Source organism: Dreissena polymorpha, chromosome 9, assembly GCF_020536995.1.
Source record: "Dreissena polymorpha isolate Duluth1 chromosome 9, UMN_Dpol_1.0, whole genome shotgun sequence".
Lineage (NCBI taxonomy): Eukaryota > Metazoa > Mollusca > Bivalvia > Myida > Dreissenidae > Dreissena > Dreissena polymorpha.
In genome coordinates, this window is record NC_068363.1 from 27,755,489 (window position 1) to 27,779,748 (window position 24,260).

The 24,260-nt window shown below is 36.0% G+C and overlaps 1 protein-coding gene across 1 annotated transcript; it reads right to left on the minus strand.

Annotated features, from left to right (window-relative positions):
- Positions 1–527: 527 nt before the first annotated feature.
- Positions 528–24,260, minus strand: LOC127845929 (beta-hexosaminidase-like). Its single transcript, XM_052377108.1, has 12 exons — positions 24,161–24,260; positions 16,591–17,153; positions 15,074–15,209; positions 13,530–13,936; positions 12,577–12,964; positions 10,847–10,978; positions 9,139–9,353; positions 6,440–6,680; positions 4,455–4,692; positions 3,863–4,015; positions 2,220–2,266; positions 528–553 (listed from the first exon to the last, which is right to left on the minus strand). Exons 1-12 carry the CDS (start codon positions 24,258–24,260, stop codon positions 528–530), a joined length of 2,646 nt encoding a protein of 881 aa, XP_052233068.1.

The window sequence follows — 24,260 nt, forward strand, 5'->3', positions numbered from 1 at the left end:
TTATTAACAAACCTTAGCATAAAAATCCCAGTACGTTCTTAATAGCAAATAAATACGACAAAAATAAAATTTATTAATAAAAACAACTAAGTAATCACACACAAATGTTTTCCCAGAGATAAATGCTATATAATATGTGACGTCACTAAGACCATCAAGTTGATATATTCAGAATTGTCAATGTGACGTTATAAAAATTGTTCCCGTTACTTTAACATAACATGTAACGTCATTCACAACAATTTTAATTGGCGTCGTCAAGACACTGTCACATTGACTTTTCAATAGATTTCGTGGCACATGTAACGCCACATGGGCTTTTCCTCAAACATCACCGGAAATTTTTCTTATAACATCACAAAAACTATCCGTTGTTACGAATATATTTGTCTTTGCATAATACTTATCTTGAATTATCTTGGCAACGTCACACAATTTATGCTTCATTATGATTTTTATTCCCCAAGTGTCGATTCCCGATTCGACGTCAGATGACGTCAGCCTATGCGGTTTAATTTCATGAAGTCCTAAACCGATGGTATAACATCAGGTACTGAAACAAAATGAACAAAACATAAAATGTCAATATGGCTTGTGAATGTGTCTATTTTATTGTCCATAAATGTGTAAAAAGGGCGCACATTCACTTCATGTACATGCTCTTTGCGGTAGTGGAAACCCATGGCATTCCATCATAACCATATTATATCAATCAAGAAGCGTAGCATTGTTGATGGAAAATGAGTCCTAATATTGGTTTTATACAAACATATTTACACATATAAATTAGGGATTGAAGATAATACGAAAACAAGAGCACCGCATAACGGGTGCCAACGCTCGGCTGCGAAAGCTTGTCAGAATATTTTTTTAGAGGTCACTGTGACCTTGATCTTTGATCTAGTGACCCAAAATTGGGTGTGGCGTGTAGAACTTATCAATATACATCTACTAATGAAGTTTAAAAGTTGTAGGTGGAAGTACTTTGATTTTAGAGCCAATGTTAAGGTTTTAGCGCGACGCCTACGGCGGACGGCTGACGGCGGACCGCGGACGACGAGCTGGCTCTGACAATTCCTCGTGTTTTTCCGAAAACATCCAAGCTAAAAATGGGTGTGGCGTGTAGAAATGAGGAAGGTGAATGTACATATGAAGTTTAAAAGTTGTAGGTGGAAGCACTTTTATTGTAGAGGCTATGTTAAAGTTTTATATTAGAGGTCACAGCGACTTTGACCTTTGACCTAGTGACCAAAAAATGGGTGTGGCGTGTAGAACTCATCAAGGTGTATGTACATATGAAGTTTCAAAAGTGTAGGTAGAAGCACTTTGATTTTAGAGCGAATATAAAGGTTTATGTTAAAGTTTTATATTAGAGGTCACAGTGACCTCGACCTTTGGCCTAGTGACCCAAGAATGGGTGTGGCGTGTAGAACTCATCAAGGTGCATCTACATATGAAGTTTCAAAGTTGTAGGTGGAAGCACTTTGATTTTTGAGCCTATGTTAAAGTTTTATATTAGAGGTCACAGTGACCTTGACCTTTGACCTAGTGACCCAACAAATGGGTGTGGCGTGTAGAACTTATCAAGGTGCATCTACATATGAAGTTTCAAAGTTGTAGGTGGAAGCACTTTGATTTTAGAGCCAATGTTAAGGTTTTAGCACGACGCCTACGGCGGACGGCGGTCGTCGGACGGCGGACGTCAGACGGCGGACGGCGGACGACGAGCTGGCTATGACAATACCTCGGGTTTTCTCCGAAAACAGCCGAGCTAATGATATTCGAAAATTCGTAAAGTTCGTTTAACATTGTTCGAAAATATTCGATTTTTTAATCTTTAATTCGATGTCCAAACTATCGACCGTCTGGAGCACAGTAATGTTTCTTATTGTCAAACCACCTCTAAAAAGCGTATCTAAGATAAATCTTTGAAAAAGATTGTAAAGATATATGCGCATGATATTGTTTAAAGTCGAGTTTCCATGGAATTTAAATTGTGCCATTTTATCGCATCATGATGCTATGTTTTCATCTTCAAAATGTATATTCGTATATGTTTGTAATCGAAATATATATTCTTCTTTTTCTCAAGGTATTGGAGTGGTATTATAACAACACACTGTTAATCTGTGATATGATCATTAAAAGTTGCCGCGATACGTCACCCATAATCGTATATTTTTATATGTCAATGTTTTGTTTTCGAAACTTTGCTTTACCTCGTGATAGTTTTACTGCCCGACTGAAGCGCGTCCCGGCAGCATTTCTACAACAAACAGAATATTTGAACTTTTATTAAATAAGATTTAAGAAAACAATTAAAATAAAACACCCACAAAAAGGAACTTTAAACACGCTTAATTTGGCTTTAAGTTATTGAGCACAAACCGTTCGTCTACTTTAACATTTTTCCTATTTTCAGCAATGTTTTCTTTGACCCTAAATATTCTGCAATCCATTTAACCATGATCTCAAGTGAATATTATCATGACCATATATAAATGCTAGTTATTTAGCAGTGGGTCTGTTTTATGATATATATCGGTGGCATTGACCATGCCCAAACTCTTATTTGTAATGTCAAGTCAGGTTTATGTAAAAATGTACGAAGTTTCATTTTAATACCTCATGCTTTTAAAGAGTTATTACCCAGACACCATTAGTCGTTGCCTAGACTGCACATCAAGTGATGTTAACCTTGGTCTAATGTGTGTCATATGCCTACCCAAGCATGGCCTTTACATCATAAAAATCGTAAGGGGTATGATAACAATAAATATATTCGTTCTTGAGTTATTGAACGTAAACCAGTATTCTATGTTAGTAACTATGAGCCCGAACCCATTAACACAATAGAAAATTACACTCAATGTATTGTTATAACAAGATAGCTTTACATGAAGTTTCAATACAATATTTCAACTTGGAAGTCTTGGCAGGAACCGATGTTCAATTAAAAATATTGTGCATGAGGTGGCGGTCGTGAACTGGATATGGTATACGCCTAGTGGTCGGAAGTTCCCGTGAAGGATCCATTTTCTTGAAGCATTCTCAAAATGTTTTCTCAGGACACAAAGAGCTAGCGATACCCAAAACAAGAACTGGAGCCTCAATAATACAAAGGCTTCCAATCGATCGAGGTATTTAATTTTGATTTTAAAATATTGATAATTTACGGCTCTTAACAAATGTGCATGCAGTAATCTTAAACTATTAGTAGATATGATGTTTATATTGATAAGACGTTTATAATACTAATGTAAAGATTGTAAAAATCTAATAATTCTGTTGTTATTTTGTTTCGTATTTATATGTTAATTAAAGGGGCCTTTTCACGTTTGGGTCAATAGACAAAATTGAAAAAGTTGTTTCAGATTCGCAATTTTTCGTTTTAGTTATGATATTTGTGAGGAAACTGTAATACTGAACATTTACCATGCTCTAAAATAGCAAGCATGTGCATCTTTTGAAGATTAAAACCCCGAAAATTATAAAGCGTTGCAACGCGAAACGAATTAATAATTTGGAGAGTTCTGTTGTTGTCGTTATATTTTGTGAAATTACAAGGATTGCTTATATAAAGTATAAATTACATCTGGCATTGTAGACAAAAGGATGGCCGAGTGGTCTAAGGGGTAGACTCTTTACTCCAGGAGTCCAGGGGTCAGTGGTTCGAGCCCTGCTGTGGGTTACCTTTTTTCTTTTTCTAATTTTATTCTTGATATTAAACTGGAGCATTTTATATCCAATGTTTACATCTATCAATATAAAGCATTTCATGACAAACTTCAAAACATGCCAACATCTGTGAAAAGGTCCCTTTAAAATAAAAGTACAAAGTCAAAATACAGATGAATCTTACGTTGCTCGTAGCAACACGTCCCCGTTATTCCAAGTGATATGAGTGGCACTGTTCGGCACGATATTTTGCCACGTGACTCCGTCATCCGCACTGTACTGTACTCCCAGTTGCGGGTACGTTGTCGACACTTCGATCTGTCCGGTTGGCAATACTCTGCATAGGAAATTAAAGACATTTATGTGCCGAGCTCTGGGAAAACGGGACTTAATGCATGTGCGTAATGTGTCGTTTTAGATTAGCCTATGCAAGCTGGATTTTCGTTTACAAGAGTATTCATGAAAACGAAAACTCCATTAATTTAATGTAATAATCTCAATGTTCGGAATGTATACGTCTTCTGTTTCCTTGGTTACTGGTAATGTTCTTTTTATCGTAAGAGTGTATGAAATAAATGAAAAACTTCAAAGTTGAATTGTTCCAATTGTTTGCATCACATTCGTTGATTGTGTGAAATTGTCTCAATGCAGGTTTGTGCATGACAACCTCACATATTCAAGTCTTGCGATACAACATTCCGGGGCAAAGTCATGAGACGTTTCCTTCTTATAAAAAAATAAGGACTTGACACATGTGGGCGCGTTCGTTAACCTACCTACCACCTGGCGGAGGGATTCTGTATTTCACGCCAATTTTTTCCAACCGCGCGAACTCTCGTTCTCCGACTGCTCTGGCGAACGACTTCCATTCGTCGTCGGAAGTGACGTTTGTCGCCTCCTCGAACGCTGCCTTGTGCCAGGCGCGTTCTGCCAGCGCCACCAAGCGCGGAAATATCATGTAGTCTAACTCGTCACTTGTGCGCACTGTCTCGCTCCATAGCGCGCCCTGCATTCCTGGAGTTAACTTAGCAAATAAGGGACCAAATATATAGGAAAAGCTGTTCCTCAAACTGTTTCTTCTGATTAAATTGATATTAAAAAAATCTGTAGTTACATCTTGCATGACGTAAATATCAAATCATTGTTTGAAGTTGTTTTCGTATTTTCCAGTCTACAAGACGCAACTTTTTCAATAAAAAAATTGTATGCCTCTTATAATCCGATGCCTCTTAAACGAGAACAAAATCAAACGTGTTTTTGTAAACGATTTCATTCATGTATGAGTGACTGACACACACCAAAATTGTTTACGCATTAATCAATGCAGTTATTCCTGGTAATACCTTGTACACTGCAGTATACCGAAACTTATTTGAAGACAAATATAATATAAAATAATACAAAATTATAAAAAAAAACTACATTACGATTTTTCCGAAACATTCCAATTATAACAAATTATTACAAAATACTTATACCACAGAAAATATCAATCAGTCATATGATGGTGAATCTTTGTCGGTTTGCCGGTTTTCAAAACAATCAAATAAATAGAGAATACTAGGTCGGTGCCGAATAAAGCAAAGTTTAATTTGCGAGGCTTAGAAAATCTTAACCACGAGCCTTTTGCTTTATTCGGCACCGACCTAGTATTCGATTTATCCCATCAATTTTCTTAGTCGTAAATTATTTCTTTAAAATAAGAATAGGAAAATCGAACTACACGGAAAATCCCAAAGTTATTTTAAGCAAACATTGTTTCATTATTTTAATCGTGCCGAGCCTAATACATTACAAAACGATCAGCAATTAAGAAATAATGAAAAAAAAACCACTAAACAACTGCAGCTTTAGCGTGAAAGAACATGCATTGTGTCGTATGACGTGTTAATAATGACGTCACGAGTACGCGCACTTAATATTTGTAAATAATGTTTTCTTGCTGTTTGAGTTGCATTATGTATTTAAAATATATTACATCTTGGTATCAAATTGTTTGTTTTGTTGCATCTGATTCGATTTTAATAAAAATGATTACTTTATAGTTGATTACGAGTAATATGACCATTCTCCGCCGCGCGTGACAGCTATATTTCAGCAATGCCGAAATAGAGGAAAAATTATTCCACAGTGGTTTATTTCGACAATGCACGTCTGATGATGGGATAAAACATGATTTTTAACAAAAATGTTTCGTTAACATGTTGTCATTTGTGAAACATTTTTCATTTAAATAATTATTCCAAGTGCAAGTGTTACCAATTCAGCAAGTATTTCAGTTTCGGTGATACGTTTGTATTAGTGGATTTCCATAGAAGGGTACGCCTTAATTTAGATATAATGAAATATGTTAATTATATATATATATTTTTGATCCTCCCTAATATAATTCGTTTCACGAGTTGATTAAATGGATAAGCTTTTACACCTTTGTCAACGGTTTTGGGAATACATTAGCAAAATATTGTAAAGGAAAAGCCATGTTTATTGTTGATGGGAAACTGCACTTTATGCATATTCGTAAATTAGTCTCGTCTGAGAAAACTGGGCATAATGCATGTGCGTCAAGTGTCGTCCCAGATTAGCCTGTGCATATGACATTTTTCGTTTAAATAAAGCCTCTTCTTAGCAAAAATCCAATTTAGGCGGAAAGTGTCTTCCCTGATTAGCCTATGCGAACTGCACAGGCTAATCTGGGACGACACTTGACGCACATGCATTATGCCCAGTTTTCTCAGACGAGACTAATTTAATCACGAACCAATTATGTTCTCTGGCTTTTCCAACGCTGTACATCCCGACATGTCATATCCGCAGATGTCCTTTTTGGCCATCCGAAAGCCGCTCCGGTCAACCCGAATGTTGTCATAGAGACGCTCCGGGCGGAAGTCAAACACGTTTCGCGTGTCGATGTAGCGCGCGGCCCAGTAGAGCCCCCGTTCCTCCGGATCCGGTTCTTGGGGATGGTCGAAGTAGAGGTTCGTAGCCTGACTCAATATTACCTGAAACAATCATAATTACATTTACTTCACTTATTCATCGAGTGATCCGTATAAATATATCTTACAATAAAATATACTGTAAAATAATTGTTATTCGTCGGACATTCATTTTCGTTGATTTCGTAAATGACTGGCGCGAGTTCCTCCTCTTTACACATTAACATATCAACGAATTCACTCGCAAACAAAATTACCATTTATTAAACTACGAAATTTCCTGACGTCAAATATAAATAATTTTACAATAATCATAAATAAGTTAATAAAATGAAAGCATATACTTAACCACATTTTAAAACATTATTTATTTATCATCTAGAACATTAGATTAATGCAAACATATTCATAGAACAATATCTACATCATTATGTGCTTCTGATGATTATAGTATGGTCTTTTTTAGAATATTCACACTCGAGGGACGATATTTTCCGTGTTCATTGTATTGTTTTCGTTTAAGTATATTTCTTTTCTTCAAAGAGCGTATGGTTGCATATTGGACTTGACATCCTAGACGGTTGTATTCATTTCCGTCAAATATTGTATTCATTATATGTAACAGCATGTAACAATAAATATTTGTTCACTCATTAATTTATTTCCGGCAACTTAAATTTGTAGACTAGGATACTGAAATATGGAGACGTTGCAGTGTTCGCTTTTGCGTAATTATGATATGTAATTCATAATTCATTGTGACAGGGACGCAAAATTAACATAATAATTGACGTACCATGACTAATTGAAAAAAATGTCAACTAATCTTAAAAAAGAAATGCATGATTGGCGTCGCACTGAGGTGCGGCTACTCGTATGTAATACGTTTGTGTGTTTTTTTTCGCTTATGGGAGGAGAAGTTATTTTACGGATCAATTTATATATTTTTGTTGTCAGAATATCTTGCATAATGGTGATTTTTTGTGTGAGTTAGTGTAAATAAGTACTGCATGTGTGCCTATTACATTTACTACAACATTGATTGCCAATAATGCAAAGCTAATTCTTTTAATTAATAATTGATCACAGGGACTGGGAAATAATAAAAGATCACAGGGACTGGGCAAACAAGCAAACCGGTCAAACTCTCTGGTTTTGTATAAAAACAAAACATAATAAACATAATCAAAATATATTTATTTTGTGGTTTTTCTAAAAATAGCGCAGACTTTTGCTGTTCGATTTTGGTTAACGCGTATTTTCTTCAATTTTACAAGACGACAGCGGTTATTGCTTTATTGATAACCGTTACACTACAGTCACTTATTAATATCTTAGTTAGAAGGTGATATTTCAAGCGGTTCCGTAGTGTAGTGGTGACATTCTTCACATGTGAGAGGCCCAAGGTTCGAGCCCCAGTAGAATCAAATTATTTTATGTGTGTTCTATGTTAACTTTTTGTTTTGATGTAGACATTTTAGTTGAAATAAATATGCTGTTTTATTGTAACCATTTTTTGTTTTTATTATGCCCATGAAATATATGTGTGAGAGGGTGGGGGTTCGTAAACACATTAAAACTTTTACAGTGTTTTCATATCAATGAGTAGTCAACCCCTATCGTAAATGAGCAACGTAAGAATAAGTTCAGAATCATCTCCACTTGAAGTTCAGAAAAATATGAAAGTACGCTTACAAGATGAAGCAGATTTTTTAAAAACCTACACAGTTCTGTTCCATTAATGAAAACTGCACACGGATGCCAGTAAAAAAGGAAACCAATGTAAATAAAATAAACTATGAAATATTTGGGGGTTACAACACAAAATCATAGATAATGGTTATTTGGGGGTTATAACACAACATCATAGATAATGGTTATTTGGGGGATATAACACAAAATCATAGATAATGGTTATACCAGTATCTTTTTCTATTTTGTTTAAAATAATCGGCCAATATATTAATATTTACAGTAAAAAAAATGTTCCATGTAACTTCAACCAGAGCCTTTTACACTGAAATTCCCGACGCCCTTTGATGCTTTGCATCAATACTTATCTTGTATAGCGTTGTAATTAACCTCCGCATTTCCATATAAAATGAAATTACACGGAGACTGTTGAAAATATGAGGTATATTAATCTATATAAATTTGAGTATTTTTTAAAGACTAAAACGATAATAATAATTTAACCGCAATTACTCTTTCAAAACACAGGTCACTCAAACATATTTGTTTGGGACTCAACATATTTGCTAGCACTGTCACCCAAAGTCTCAGTGAAATGTTTGATGAAAAGCTAACACAGAAGTTAAGATCTTGCTCCGGATACAAAGGAGACATGTAGGTTCAATTCTAAAAATGTTAAATCGTCTCAAACGAAATCTTACTGGCAAGGAAGGGATTCACTTGGCTCCGCTTCCTCAACCGATTGCTACTCTTGCTCTGTCTGCGCCCCTCTTAACCACTAAGATTGCTACTAAAGATGTACAAACTATTACACAAAGAAATGTAATACCTTGTAGCCGGCGTTTGCGTATTTATACGCATTACTTCCGCTGCCCCACTCCCATATGTTGTTCCAGGGATTTACATACACCTCTCCTTGCCGGTTGAGGTCCTCAACCGGAAGTGGATCATAGCCGTCCCAGAATCCGTCCTCCCACCCTGCTAGCTTCAGGCCGCGTTCCGACGCCATTTTGGCGAGGCGAGAAACGAAGTAGTTTTTCAGACCTGGAACGGAGTACGCCTTTTTATTCATTTCGGTTACTCAAAACTGTAACTGCTGTGTTTAATTTTTATTACGTGATGCCTTATTGAAACAAATTTGACATGCAACACATGTATCACATAAAAAATCGAAACACATAAACTTGCTGAAATGAACACATACTTGATATAAATAACTTGTTACAAACATAAACAATCTTAACATACCATTAACGCATGTAGCTTGCTGATATGAACACATACTATATATAAATAACTTGTTACAAACATGAAATATCGTTACGTTAGCTCAACAAACTGTTTAATTTGTTTAGCTTATGTTAATAATGATAAAAGACTGCAAATCTCGAAATTTGAAGGAACTATCTCCGAAGTAAGAATTTGCATCTTCAGTCTATGACCATGTATATAATAATTGTTAGACCCAGTAGCAGACAATAGAACCCCCCCCCCCCTTAGTGGGAATTTTAATGACTATTTTTTTTATTGGAAAACGAAATTAACCAACACCGTATAGTACTGTCCGGCTAGCGCAGTGGTTGGTACAGTCGCTTTTCATCTAGTCGACCTGGTTTCAATGCCCGTTCAAGGGCGAATGTGAGTTTGGTGAAAAAAAAACCAGCAACAACAACACTTTCAATACCAAAGAAAAAACTGAAAATTGCAGCTACAATTCAAAATTCGTCCCTCCTTGCGTGAGTCTAGAAAGTTAATTATGTAAGAGCGCGTGTGGCACACTCCGGGTGCACACATAATGGAGCCTCTGGCTCGGATTGGACCTCCTGCGTAATACACACAAAACCAACACCTTATGTTTATTCAGCATGCACAATGGTAAAATGTGATTTTCAGTAATTTACGAAAACATATTTGTCAAAGTACCTAATGTTGTTGGAGCAAAGATTATAGTAGTCAAACGACAAATGGAAGATTTTGCTTTTAATCGTGCAAGTAAAATTGGACAATAACTCAAGTTAACATGTTTTAACATTTTTCATTATTACTCATATACAATAGTATATGGCTATAATCAATATGAGACAGTTTGAACATTGAACACGAAATAAAGTTTATATTACAACCACCCATCCAACTGCTGTCGCTTTACAAACGCCATCGTGCAAAATACTTGATAAATATGTGGCTTTCAGAAAACAAAAATCATTTCCAATATATAATCCGTCCTTTTGGGGAGGGGGCGTTGCAAACCCCATGTGACGTAGCGGCCAATATAACTTACTATTTTCTTTATATAGCAGTTTATCTCCTTTCAAGAAATAGTACTTCCTTATAAGGTGAAGCGGTTCTACAAAACACTGCGCTAACCGTACAGTTCCTCTTACAGTTTGTTCCCTTATAAAACCTTCCTAATTGAACATCAAAAATTCACCCGACTGACCGTGTGTTACCCTAATCTTACTTTGAACATATAATGCGGTTTTGTCTCCCGCTATTCCCCTTAAACAACATCGAGTCCAGTAAGTGTCCCGCCTTACCATGTGTGACCCTATACGGAGGATTGTCACGCAGGAAGCGGCTACACGCGTCGGACGTCGCCCAGGCGCCATGAGCCACCTCGTCACCTCCGAAGTGGTAGATCTCCAGTGGCTGAATGTCCGCGTGCAGGGCTGGGAATTTAATAACGATTTTATAACAAATTATGACAATTTAAACGCTCTTGTGCGTGTCCTACGAGCTTTTGACGCGTTATGATTCGTTATTAAAATACTTTGTGTACGTGTCCCTTCAGCCGTGAAAACAATGCTCTATTGGTCATTGTCGACACAGGTACTACTTAAGTGCACTGCTCTTAAGGTTACCCAAGGGTGTGCAAATGACGCTTAAAGGAGCCCGGTCATCCTCCGGGGTTCATTTAGTATAGTTTCCTTTGCCCGGTGCTTTGTTGTGTACTTAAGAGTACCCGACATACTTTTAACCAGTACCAGAGCCGAAAACAACTAAGTGAGCGCAAATTTGTGGATTTTATTATTTAAGATTTGTTATAAAAGGGACTTAGTTATCGCAGATTTGATTTATCATAAATACATTAATTTAAAAACATTAAAATTAAAACAAAATTCCAGAAAAAGATATTGAACAAGACATTCCATTCGGCGGCATTCAAACACGGGACCTTTGGGTCAAAATCGAATGTACTAACATTGTGCTATATTGTCTTTTCCATCGTCCATTAATGAATGATTTTGAATATGATATAAACCATCTGTGTTGAATCTATGCCGTTTTTTTGCATTGTTATTTTACAACTCTGCGAACTAGTTCTTTTGATGTAAAGGTCAAGTAGGAATATAAACAATTGTCTTGTTATTTGAAGCGAAAACATTCTTAGAATATGGCACATTTGTAACCCAAAGGTAATGACACTCCACAAACAAGAATATCAGTGATACTGGTGGATGCTCCATAACGAAGCGCTTTGAATTAACTGTGTCGAAACAAATTATTGAAACCTGACAACTGACTGAGCGGAGCCGAATATACAATTTTCGCGATTGATTGATTTAATATATAAAGCAAGTTTATAAATTATTACGCTTTCGAGTTTGCTAGGATTTCTTCCCTTAAAAGGACCTTTTCACAGATTTTGGCATGTATTGGAGTTTGTCATTTAATGCTTTATATTGATAAATGTAAACATTGTATCTAAAATGCTCAGTAAAAAACAAACAAGAATACAATTAAAGAAAGAAAAAAAAGCAACCCTCAACAGGGCTCGAACCACTGACACCTGGAGTAAAAGTCTATCGCTTAGATCACTCGGCCATCTGAGCTCATACAATGAGTGACGTATTTTATACTATATAAGCAATCCTCGTAGTATCACAAAATATAACGACACAAACAGACCCCTCAAAATTATTAAATCGTTTCGCATTGCAACGCTTTATATTTATCAAGTTTATAAATTGTCAAAAGATGCCTTAAGTGGATATTTTAGTGTATGTAAATGTTCCGCATTACTGTTTCCTCAAAAATATTATAACTACAACGAAACTTTGCGATTCTGAATCATTGTTTTTATTTTGTCAAAATATTGTTTTTACAAAAGTGTGAATTGGCCTCTTTAAGTCGATGTTTTGCTTCAACATACTTGAGTCATACATGTGGGTAGTGAATGCTGGAAACTCGTTGTGTGTGGGTGTGTGGGGTGGGGAGGGGTGTGTGGTGTAAAACAGATAAAGTTCTGCAGGATATTCATACGCACCTTTAACGCTGTCCATGACCTTTCCAATAAACCTGTAGGTTGACTCAATACACGGGTTGATCGCGTCATGCATCCAATTTTGCACGGATGCATAAAACGACGAGTCACGAGTGTCTTTCAGACGAAACTGTGAGGCGGCAGTACAATTTCCTGTAGCGTTCAGTTTCCGGAATCGACTCTCCATAGACGCAACTGCGGCATGTGAGTGCCCCGGCATTTCGAATTCGGGGACTACTTTTACGTGGTGTTTCTTAGCGTAAGATAGTAGTTCCTTGTATTCTGCGGCGTTATAGAATCCGGAGCCGGAATCGTCCGGGAACGGCCCAGAACCAAGCTGAGGTATGAGGCACTCGGTCTCGGACAAATCGTGACACCTTTTCCCGCCAACCTAAGACATCGGTATATGCTCTTTAAAATCGTATCCAAGTATTCTTAAGTAAATATTATTATTATCAAATTTTAGTCCTCCGCATGTGATCGATATTGTGGGTTACGAATGGGAAACTACGAGCGCTTCAAACAATACTCATGTCTCAGATAATGCATAATTTAAGAAGAAATTATCAGTACGTTTCCATCAGCATTACTGACTATGCCCCTCTTACCGACTTGCAAGAACGACAAGACTGGAAATGCTCGTTGCTTAATTTCTTCAGCGTCGGAAGTATTCGTTAATAAGCTATGTGATTTCCGCCAGAATTCGTTGATAAGTTTAAACCTATTTTTAAGCTCGATTGCATCGAACGCATAAGATATATTGAAACACTCTCGAGCCCTTTACCTGGATAGAACCAGTACTTAATGTCTATTAGGAGGATCGAAATAACGCTCCCAAACAAGGATCGAACCCATGACCTCCCGGCCGATAGGCAGACACAATATCCTCTATGACACGGCGACATCCTACCTTCCGTTAATTGCGTATGTGATTTCCAGAAATGTTCGTAGCTTACCTGGGTGAGTTCCGGAAGTCCGTCGATCACCAGTCTCCATCCCTCATCGTCCGTGAGATGAAGATGTAGCACGTTCATCTTGTACATCGACATCGCTTTGACCAGTCGTTTAATGTCGACGACGCTGTGGAAGTTTCGGGCGACATCAATTTGCATCCCACGCCAACGGAAGCGCGGCGCGTCTACAACTCGCAGTTCCGGTATGCGCCCTTTTGTACCGGAAATTACGCTGCTTAATGTTTGGACAGCATAGAACATCCCAGCCGCGTCTTTTGAAGTGAGTGTTATGATGCTGTTTTTGACGTCTAACGCGTATCCTTCTTTTTCAAATTCGTTGGCGTATGATAAGACAATGACGTTAGCGTAAGTTGGCGTTATCGTGTCTGTAATACTCACGCCGAGCTCATCTGCGTAAAAATCATATGCAAGTTTATTAGAAATTAATGGATGCGACACTTTCGATAATACATTTAACAATAATAAAATTAGTATTGCCTCCCTAAATCCGCTACAATAAATCAACCGTGAAATCATGGTAATTCGAAGGACATTACGTTTTGTAAAAATCTTTTTTGAAAAACCACGAAATGTCATGCCGACTAATAAATATGTGTTTACATTTGCCTGTAAACAGCTGAAAGAAATGTGTACATTATTACGAGTATTACAAAACGACAATAAAAATATCATGATTAAAATATAATAATGTCAATATTTGCTTTTAAACAGTGTACTCATTCACTTTTACTTATCTTAATCCATTAATTAAAGCAATGTTTATACTTTGATTTTTTATAATTTGATTTTTTTACTGTATTATATACACGTGCAATAGTTACAAAATGTGTGCACACGAGAGCATAACTGAATTAAATATAGTCATTTTCTAATTAACATGGGCCGTGCTCTGTGAAAAGGGGGTTTAATGCATGTGCGTTAAGTGTGCACAGGCTAATCAGGGACGACACTTGTCGCATAAACTTGATTTTTGCTAAGAATAGACTTTCTTGAACGAAACATATCACAAAAATGAGCAGGACCGTCCCTGCCTGCACATTCTAATCAGGGACGACACTTTGCGCACATGCATTAAACCTTTTTTCACAGAACACTGCCCATATAAATTACACAGAGTACCGGATACTTATGATAAGCTTAGTTCTGGGAAATTTTGTCTTTATCAATTTGCATAAATTTACATCCCAGATGAGCATGTGCAGTCCGCACAGGCTAATCAGGGATGACGCTTTTAAACGGATATTGCAATACAAGAGGAACGTGTGTGGGAATGCATTATGTCCAGTTTTCCGAGAGCGTGTCTCATAATACAAGCAATATGAGGGCGCCGTGGCGTAGTGAATATGGTGTCCGCCTAGCGATCGGCATCACACGGGTTCGATCCCCACTAGGAGAGCGTTCTTTAGATCACTCCCACAGACACCAAGTACTGGTTCTAGGCCCAGGAAACGGACTCGAGAGCGGTTAATCAGCATGACGCAATCGAGCCATAATAAATAGGTTTAGACTTTAAACAAGCATTTTACCTTTGATATACTGAGTCATCTCCGAGAACAGTCCGTTGGACGTGTACACTTTCCACGTGTTCTTATTAAATGACGTCGTAGGCCTGTCCTCGTTGATTTGTAGTGACTTTGGAGTCGGAATGACGAATTTAGGGACCTATTAAAGTCACATAGTTACTCAAAATCAACGAATATTTCGTAAAAAAATAATAAATAAAGTTAACCCATACAAAATCAGTGTTTTCTTTCTTTTAGCAATTATAGCAAAATTTTAACGCTAGATGTGGTCCGGTAACAAAGATTTAACGACATACAAAATGCTCGTTTTTATTTCCCGCGACAATATCCGAACATCGTGTGAACTACGTCGTACTTCCGACGCTGCCCGAAGCCAATCTCGAGAATTTTTTATGGGTAAACTTTATTTTACAAAGTATTTGTTGATTTTAGTATGTATGTGGCCTAAATATTATTTGTAATGCGTCTCATAAATTCCATACTATAAAAACTTATTTTGTTTTGCTTGCAAATCACGTTTAAAATTATCGTATAATCACATACTCAGTATCAATATACATAGAAAAGAAATATTTAGTGTGATCTTGAATTTTTCCCAGAAAATAAGCAAAAAGTAACGCAAAACAAAATAACTGTAAAATAGGCTTCACATTCAAATTACATGTATAAAAAACACAATCCAGCTTATAGTGAAATCCAATGATTATTGCAAACAGGAAAACATATCCAAAACAAAATAATCATTAATGATGTAGATCTAGTAATACAGATGAAATACATTTATATTCCAAAGAGCATTATACAAATTGTATTTGAACTAATTATTTTCCCCAAGGAAATATGTCTTCGGAACTTCGTTATTTAACAGTAGAGAGGCCTATAATTACATATAAGTTTTCTTATAAAACTGGGCTTAATGCATGTGCGTAAAGAGTCTTTCCTGATTAGCCGTTACAGTCGGCACAGGCTAATCAGGGACCACACGTTTCGCATAGACTGGAGTTTCGTTAAGGAGAGATTGCCTTTAAACGAAAATACAATAAAAATGCTGTGATCCTGCAGACATATTTTGGCGCCTATCGACATTAATTTAAAGAATCTTGTTTGTCCCATTTGAATGAAGATCGTAACATGATGTATTATTTAAAAGAACAATTTAATAAAACTAAACAAATGCAATTAATGTTTACCTGTTAAAAGTTTATTTATTTATGCCGACAAGATTAAGTTGTAATATCAGTTGCACATTTAACATGTACATATAGTTTTAAAAGTTAATTTAGACCAAAGTATATGCCGATAGGCATACACTTTATACATTCAAGGACAAACTCGTGACTGTTTGCTTATTTATGCACATACATGTATACCTTTTTACTTTTAACTAAAAAGGCACGTCATGTGAAACAACAAAAATTGTGTATACCTTGATATAAGTGAAGTTCTTATTATGTATTTATCTACGCACGGGTTCAGGTTCTTTGCATTTCCAAACAAAACTGAAACTCAATATTACCTACCACGTTCTCGGGGCTAAATCTCAGCTTCTCCATCCTCACTTCCGGTGTGAAGGGTTCATACTGGTCCCCTTTCCACCGCTTCCGCTGGAGTAGGTCCTCAAATGGTTGGACGAAATCAAGGTCTTCAGACGCAGTGCACTTCACGATACGCGGCTTAATTTTGACGTCATCAGAGGTTACATACCACCGAGGCATAAAGTCCGTTCTCGCGACAGACCACAGGCTAGCGCTGATGTTGAATTCCACAGATTTACCGGGTGAAATCGGTTGAAATCCAGCCATCGGCGCCAAGCTATATAAATCGCCCTGAACCATATTGATTCGAACATGCTCAGTGTCAAGGTCGTTGTGATGAAATCCTGGAAACACGCCTGGGAAAAGGAGAAACATGCTATAAAAGTACATTTTCCAGCCCTGTTTGGGTATGTCTTCGTTACCATGGTTACCGAGCGTTAACTTGACAACGTGATTTGGAGCGGATGGGATTATGTTGGTAACGACCTTAACCTTAATGTCCAGTTTTTCTGCAAGCGCGTCGAGGTCTTTTTGCGAGAGTCCTTCGCCTGGAAAAAATATAAATAATAAATAGGTGTCAGAGAATACGTGGAGCTAGTCAATACTTTAGTAAATCATTTAAACTTGAAACATTTTGTGGAACTTTAAAACCTCGGAAGCACGAGACCAGTTTGCATATATCATTTTAAGTTAAAAACTATTACAAACTATTCTTCAAGAAAAACTATTATATGTTTTTCCAAAAAATAATGGTATATAAAGTTTACAATTGTGCACAGTGGAAACATACTGTAATTTTACTTATACCGTTGATAGATTAAAAATATATTGTTTGTATTATATATAACAAGCAAAAGAACTCTTAAGACACGGGAAAAAAATAATACTATCTTTATTGTATTGATAATTATAAACCCATAAAGCTTTAAGAATAAAAAATTGTTAATACCCTGGCGTTAGGTAATATATTAAAATCATGAATGCCCCATTGGTAGCGCGTTAGAAAGTGATTCCGACGGTCGCTGTTAAGGTAAGTAACCACATACGCGCATGCAAGTACTTCAACTTCTTTTTTATCATTATGTAATACTATTGTTATTCTTGTTTTGTAAGCGAATACATGAACATCTGTGAACAGGTCCATTCAATTCTTGTTGAGCTAAGACGTGATGAAATAAACTATTACAATACGTTATATGTAAAAAATAAACGATTTGCATATAAAAATTTTTATAAAGCAATGAGAGCAGATATAAAAATTGATGGCTTTGCATGATTTTATGTGAGTTGAAATAAGGTGATAAAAAGTAACTTGATGACTTTGCATGTTTATATTCGGAAATGGGATAATTTTATGGCATACTTAGCGAAAATGCTTTACTTAAAAACAATTCAAACACACTGAGGCAGAAGGCTTTGACCATACGTTACAGCGGACTGCTTGTATCTTGGTAATTTGGATTACCAAGAACCATTAGAAAATTACGTCTATTTACTAAAGTACGTCAATATACCATGTTTTTTGCACGCGCGATTAGTTAACAACATTGAAGTAATTAACGTGGTCGAATATTCAAATATATAATATATCAATGTCGGGGATTATTTTGTTTTTGTAACAGAAGGAAGATAAGCGCGTTTATCCGAAAATTACATAAATATGATTAATAGCCTAATCAAAGTTCTGAAAATAAAGGAAGAGTACTTTGCCTAGGTTAATAATCATATCGATGTAACTTTTGATTAACGCGTTTGCTTGCTTATGTATAAATACACATTCAAGAGACGCGATTGTTTTGAATGTTACTGAAATAGATTAGTTAGTAAATTACCTCATTTGTGTGCGCATGCTCATGCCTTCTAAATCCGCGAAAATGGTGTGTTCTTTTTGAAGAAAAATACCTTGGTTCAATTGTAATGATACTCTCTTAAAGTGCCTTAGCAGTCGACGCCGAAAACGATTAATTTCGCGCGCATGATCTTTAACGTCATGTCTTTCCGTCCGTGAGACCTGTGATATGTATGCATGCATGTACGTATGTCCGTTTGTAAACACGCTTATCATACAGATAATGCTAAAATGAGTCGTTTACAAAGTGGTATGAGGGTTTTAATAAGCCTTACCCTGCAAATACTGGCCTTTATGCATGGGCGTCCCAAGTGTCGTCCCAAACTAGCATGTGAAGTCCGCACAGGCTACCGGTAAGGGACGACACTTTCCGCCTTTATGGAAATTTTTGGTTTAAAGGAAGTCTCTTACTAACAAATATCCCGTCAATGCGGAAAGTGTCGGCCCTGATTAGCCTTTGCGGAATATACATGCATTAAGCCCCGTTTTCCCAAAGCGGTGTACATTTTTTTGCAGACGTTTCAACAGCCTTCTAAAATTGAATGAGAAAGAAGGGCATTTGGGTTGCTATTATTGACACTATTTTCATGTTTATTAAAGCCGATAGAATCGGTTCGCAGATGAAATCAGTTTAGACAGTGGATTGTATTGCATCACCGTTTCCAGTATTTTAGTTCTGCAACTCATACTATAAGTTTTTCACGTGAAAGTTAAACTCGCTGATGTGTGACTTTATATGATATTGTAAAACCCCACCTTTTTTGAGGTATGAATATTAGTAGATTTCCTAATGCAAGAATAAACCACAGAAATAGGAAAATGATCGACGAAAATTCGTTTTAAAATAACAGAATTTCGCGAATTTACGTGTCATTGGAAAAATTAGTTAAAAAAGCACTCAAAACTTCGTGCCGACAAATATGAATGAGTCGTGCTCTGTGAACAAGGGGTTTAATGCATGTGCGTAAAGTGTCGTCTCAGATTAGCCTGTGCAGTCCGCATAGGCTAATCAGTGACGACACTTTCCGCCTAAACTGGATTTTTGCTAAGAAGAGACTTTCTGTAAACGAAAAATACCACAAGAGCGTTAAGTTTCGTCCCTGATTAGCCTGTGCGGACTGCACAGGCTAATCTGGGACGACACTTTCAGCACATGTATTAACTCCCTTTTCACAGAGCACGGCCAACATGAATTTACAGTACTTCCTAGAATTTGTGGACGGTTTAGTGTCAAACTGATATGTTACATACGCCACACTATAGACGTCATTGATGCATGAAGTGCTTCTTTCAGGCCTAAGGGGATTAATAACCGATTATCCTATAATACCAGCTGTTTGACAAACAGCGTACAATGCAGTAGGCTGATATCGATTGCCCGTCCGTGAATATATTTGTAAAGAGGTCATATCCGCGTCATTTCCGATAATGTCGTATTGGAAGAAAAAAGGTCTATGAGGGGGCGGAGGGAGGAGGAGCAATTAATGATATCCGATGCTCACTTATACGACACTGGTTTGTTATGAATATGCTTAAACGGCAAAAACTTTCGAGTTTATTATGCTCTTATTAAAAATACTAACATAATAAGCCCATACCTTCATCAACATGAAAAAACAAAAATATCATCGACAACATCTTTAACAAATAGTAGCACCCATTCTGCGCAATCGTAGTAAAGTATATTTTTCTTTCCTACAAAACGCATTTTTAAATAGGCATATTTTTGCATTTTCGTGTTTTTGTGCTTTGTATTGGGAACGATTTTGTTTTCACTTATACTAATGTGGAACTTGACTACAAAATAGTCTAACGCAATCATGGTTTAAATATAAAAAAACAACTACACAGCTATTTCTGTTATAAAATATGAAAATATATTTCATAGTCATTTTTATTTTTTTCCGGCTTTTAGCGTATGTAGCCATGGGATATTGGTTATAAGCCAAGGGCTCTTTAAGAAAAATACTCACCATACACGTATATATTTAAAGTATGTAGAGTATTTTTCTCCAATGTTTTTGTAAATTATAATTCATCGATTTAAATGGCAAAGATGGGCTTATTTATGTTTGTTCATGGAGGATTCAATGTTCGGTTCGAACCAGGTTTGAGCCAGTGTTCACTTATATACTTTGCACGCCAGTTTTGACTATTAGATTTATTGACCATCATCAAAACCACATCATCATCATCATTAACACTGCAATGAATACAGTTGGAAAACGAGACTTTGCATATGTTGCAAGTAATTATATAAACACATCACACTTATAGTGATAGTTTTTGTTAAGAAGAATTTCCATCAAGCATTTGGGCATATTTGTTTCTACGCTATTTATAGATGAACATAGTTTCGCATTTTAATTATAACAGCTAGATGATAATTTACTGGATAAAGTTTTAAAGATTTCAGAGATATATTAAGCAAACATTATCATTCCGCACGTTCGTAAGTCGCGAAATTGTGTGCTCGATTTCTCCCGAAATGCTTCTTGTATTTCGCTCAAACGTTTACAACTAAAAAGCCTGAATTGCGTAGAAGACCGATTACAAAGGAATTTTAGCTGGTACCATCTTTGAAATAACGATTGCGTTTTATCTTTATCCACTCAATGATATACAATAACTCACATGTAACTGCTTAGTAGATTACGTTACAGCTTTGAAAGCTTAATGACGCTAATTTTGATTTTTTTGTAAAAGAAAACAATGGTGGCTGCGACCAATTTCGACAGATTCATGGCTCTTTGTCATGTTGAACTGCCAGTAATATAATATATCAAAATATATGAGCATCGCTCTGTGAAAAAGGGTTTGAATGTGCGTAAAGTGTCGTCTCTGATTAGCCTGTTCAGTCCGCACAGGCTAATAAGGGTCGACACTTTCCGCTAATATGATATTTTTCGTTTCAAGAAAGTCTCTTCTTAGCTAAAAATCCAGTTTAGGCCGAAAGTGTCGTCCCTGATTAGCCTGTGCGGACTTCACAGACTAATCTGTGGCAACACTTTACGCACATGCATTAACCCCTCTTTTCACAGAGCGCGGCTCATGTTTGTTGAATTCACTCAAATTTTCATAGCTGAACAATCACAATGAACAGGCGCTCGAAAACTAATGAATTGTAGATGCAACCAATTTTATGAACGTAATGTCATTTAACAAGTATTGAATAATTTATGTGCGGAAGCAAACTATCTTAAACTGACTGGTGGGCGTATCTGTGATATTACATCTCAGATCGCCATGTATCATATATAGCATGTATCTACTGATTGATGGGCGTATCAGTGTTATTACATCTCAGATCGCCATGTATCAGGTATAGCATATATCTACTGACTGATGGGCGTATCTGTGTCATTACATCTCAGATCGCCATGTATCAGGTATAGCATGTATCAACTGACTGAATGGCGTATCTGTGTTATTACATCTCAGATCGCCATGTATCAGGTATAGCATGTATCAACTGACTGAATGGCGTATCTGTGTTATTACATCTCAGATCGCCATGTATCAGGTATAGCATATATCTACTGACTGATGGGCGTATCTTTGTTATTACATCTCAGATCGCCATGTATCAGGAATAGCATATATCTACTGACTGATGGGCGTATCTTCGTTATTACATCTCAGATCGCCATGTATCAGGTATAGCATGTATCAACTGACTGATGGGCGTATCTTCGTTATTACATCTCAGATCGCCATGTATCAGGAATAGCATATATCTACTGACTGATGGGCGTATCTTTGTTATTACATTTCAGATCGCCATGTATCAGGAATAGCATGTATCTACTGACTGATGGGCGTATCTTTGTTATAACATCTCAGATCGCCATGTATCAGGTATAGCATTTATCTCAAATAAAACAGGTCTATTAAAAAATACACTCTCCAACTAATTAAAACCTTTTCAGAAATTTTTTATTACCGAACGTTTAACTTTACTTAAGTATATTTTCAATTCGCACCGAGCAATTTTGAACTTACAAAATAAAATGTATTTGCTACAAACGAAACAGAAATCACTGAAATTGATACCATTTATTCCCATTATGACTTGGTGCGTCTATTAAATTATTGTGTATTTACATATATGGCTTTAAAGTAACTTGCAATTATGTCCACTTTTAATCCGAAACTAGCTTTCAATCAAAATAATATTCGTAATCATCATATTGTTTCGCTTATATTTGTTTTGTTATTCATCATTTTAATGTAGGTATGCACGATTTTGATATGTGTTAAATTGTAATATATCGATAAAACATATGTTACAATAACACAAAATAGGCCAGAAAAATGTATACATTGAAGACAAATTTCATAACATGCAGCAGAGACAAATTAACGCCTGAGCCGATGGTGACGAAGATACTTCGTACATAATCTCCTGCAATAACCGAAGCATTCGTAGTTTTATTAGGATCGGAGTTGGTGTTCGTGTGTCGTATGAATAGATATTGTTGAAGGAAATTAAAATGATCCGTAAAACTAAATTTAGATTCACATCGTACATGCATGATAGACATACTGGCGAATTCGACTGTACAAACATTTTCGATTTCAGAATTAAATATCTGGCTTATTTCGCTTTTTCGACACATGTGCTTCTTAACTTTTATTTTAATTTATATTGAAATATATGTATAATAATTTTTTTTACACATTTTATATAAATTCATAAATATTTTACACAATCGTACATACCCACTGTAAACATATAACACTTTGTTAAGATAATACAATTGGAAACTATGAAAACCGTCTTTGTTTAAAAATAAACAGTAAAAATAATTAAATTGAACGTTATTACTGAACCTGTATAATCATGTCCTCCACACAACGTTTGCGGTCATAATGATCATCTAATTATAACGTTGAAAAAATATAACAAAATAAGTAATTATTTTGTACTTATGAATATGTTGAGTTAAACTATATATTTTTCAGGCGAACTGCTTCGTTCCCAAGAAAATTCCTCTATTTGTTAAATACAATGTCGTAAGCGACGAAAACTATTATAATATCAAAAGCATACATTTAGTAATAAGATAACTCTTGTTGACGTGCAGTTTAAGTAACAAATTATTTGCATGATTTCGATAAACAATAAACAAATATGCATGGTGACAAGAAGAATCGTAATTTAGTTACAAAACAAAAAAAACCCCTGAGATTTAGTTAAAAACTGAATAAATTATGTCCAAGAGGAATACCCCAGAGTTTAGCGTCCAATTGCGCTGGCGTTATGCATTTATGAAACAACATGAAAAGATAAGCGCGTCAGAGAGTATGATTTCATACAAGTGGGCATTTGCATAACAAATGTATCTCTCTATTTACTGATTATAGCGACAATCTCATATAAATAACTCAGGTATAATATTTGATTTTCAATTAAGAAAAAGTTATTGGTTAATAAAGAACAATATGAAATTATATTATATATCTATCAAAATTGTTATACATAACCGTGAACAATTCGATAATACTATGGCCATTATTTGAAATAAACATTGCTTAAAACCGCTTGACATAAGTTGATTTAAAAAAGCAAATGATATGATTGAATAGTAAGCAAAGAGGAAAATTGCGTATACCTCATTATCGGCATTGCTAAACAATGCTTAATTAAAAATAAATATTAAGTCTGAAGTTGTATTTACATTAGAAAGTAAAACATGTTCTCACCTGATATGGAACTTCCGGCCGCGCATTTTACGCGGCGGTTGGTTAAGAGACTGAGTCCCAATAACGCCAACAGCACAGTCACTGAGCCTTTCTCCACCAT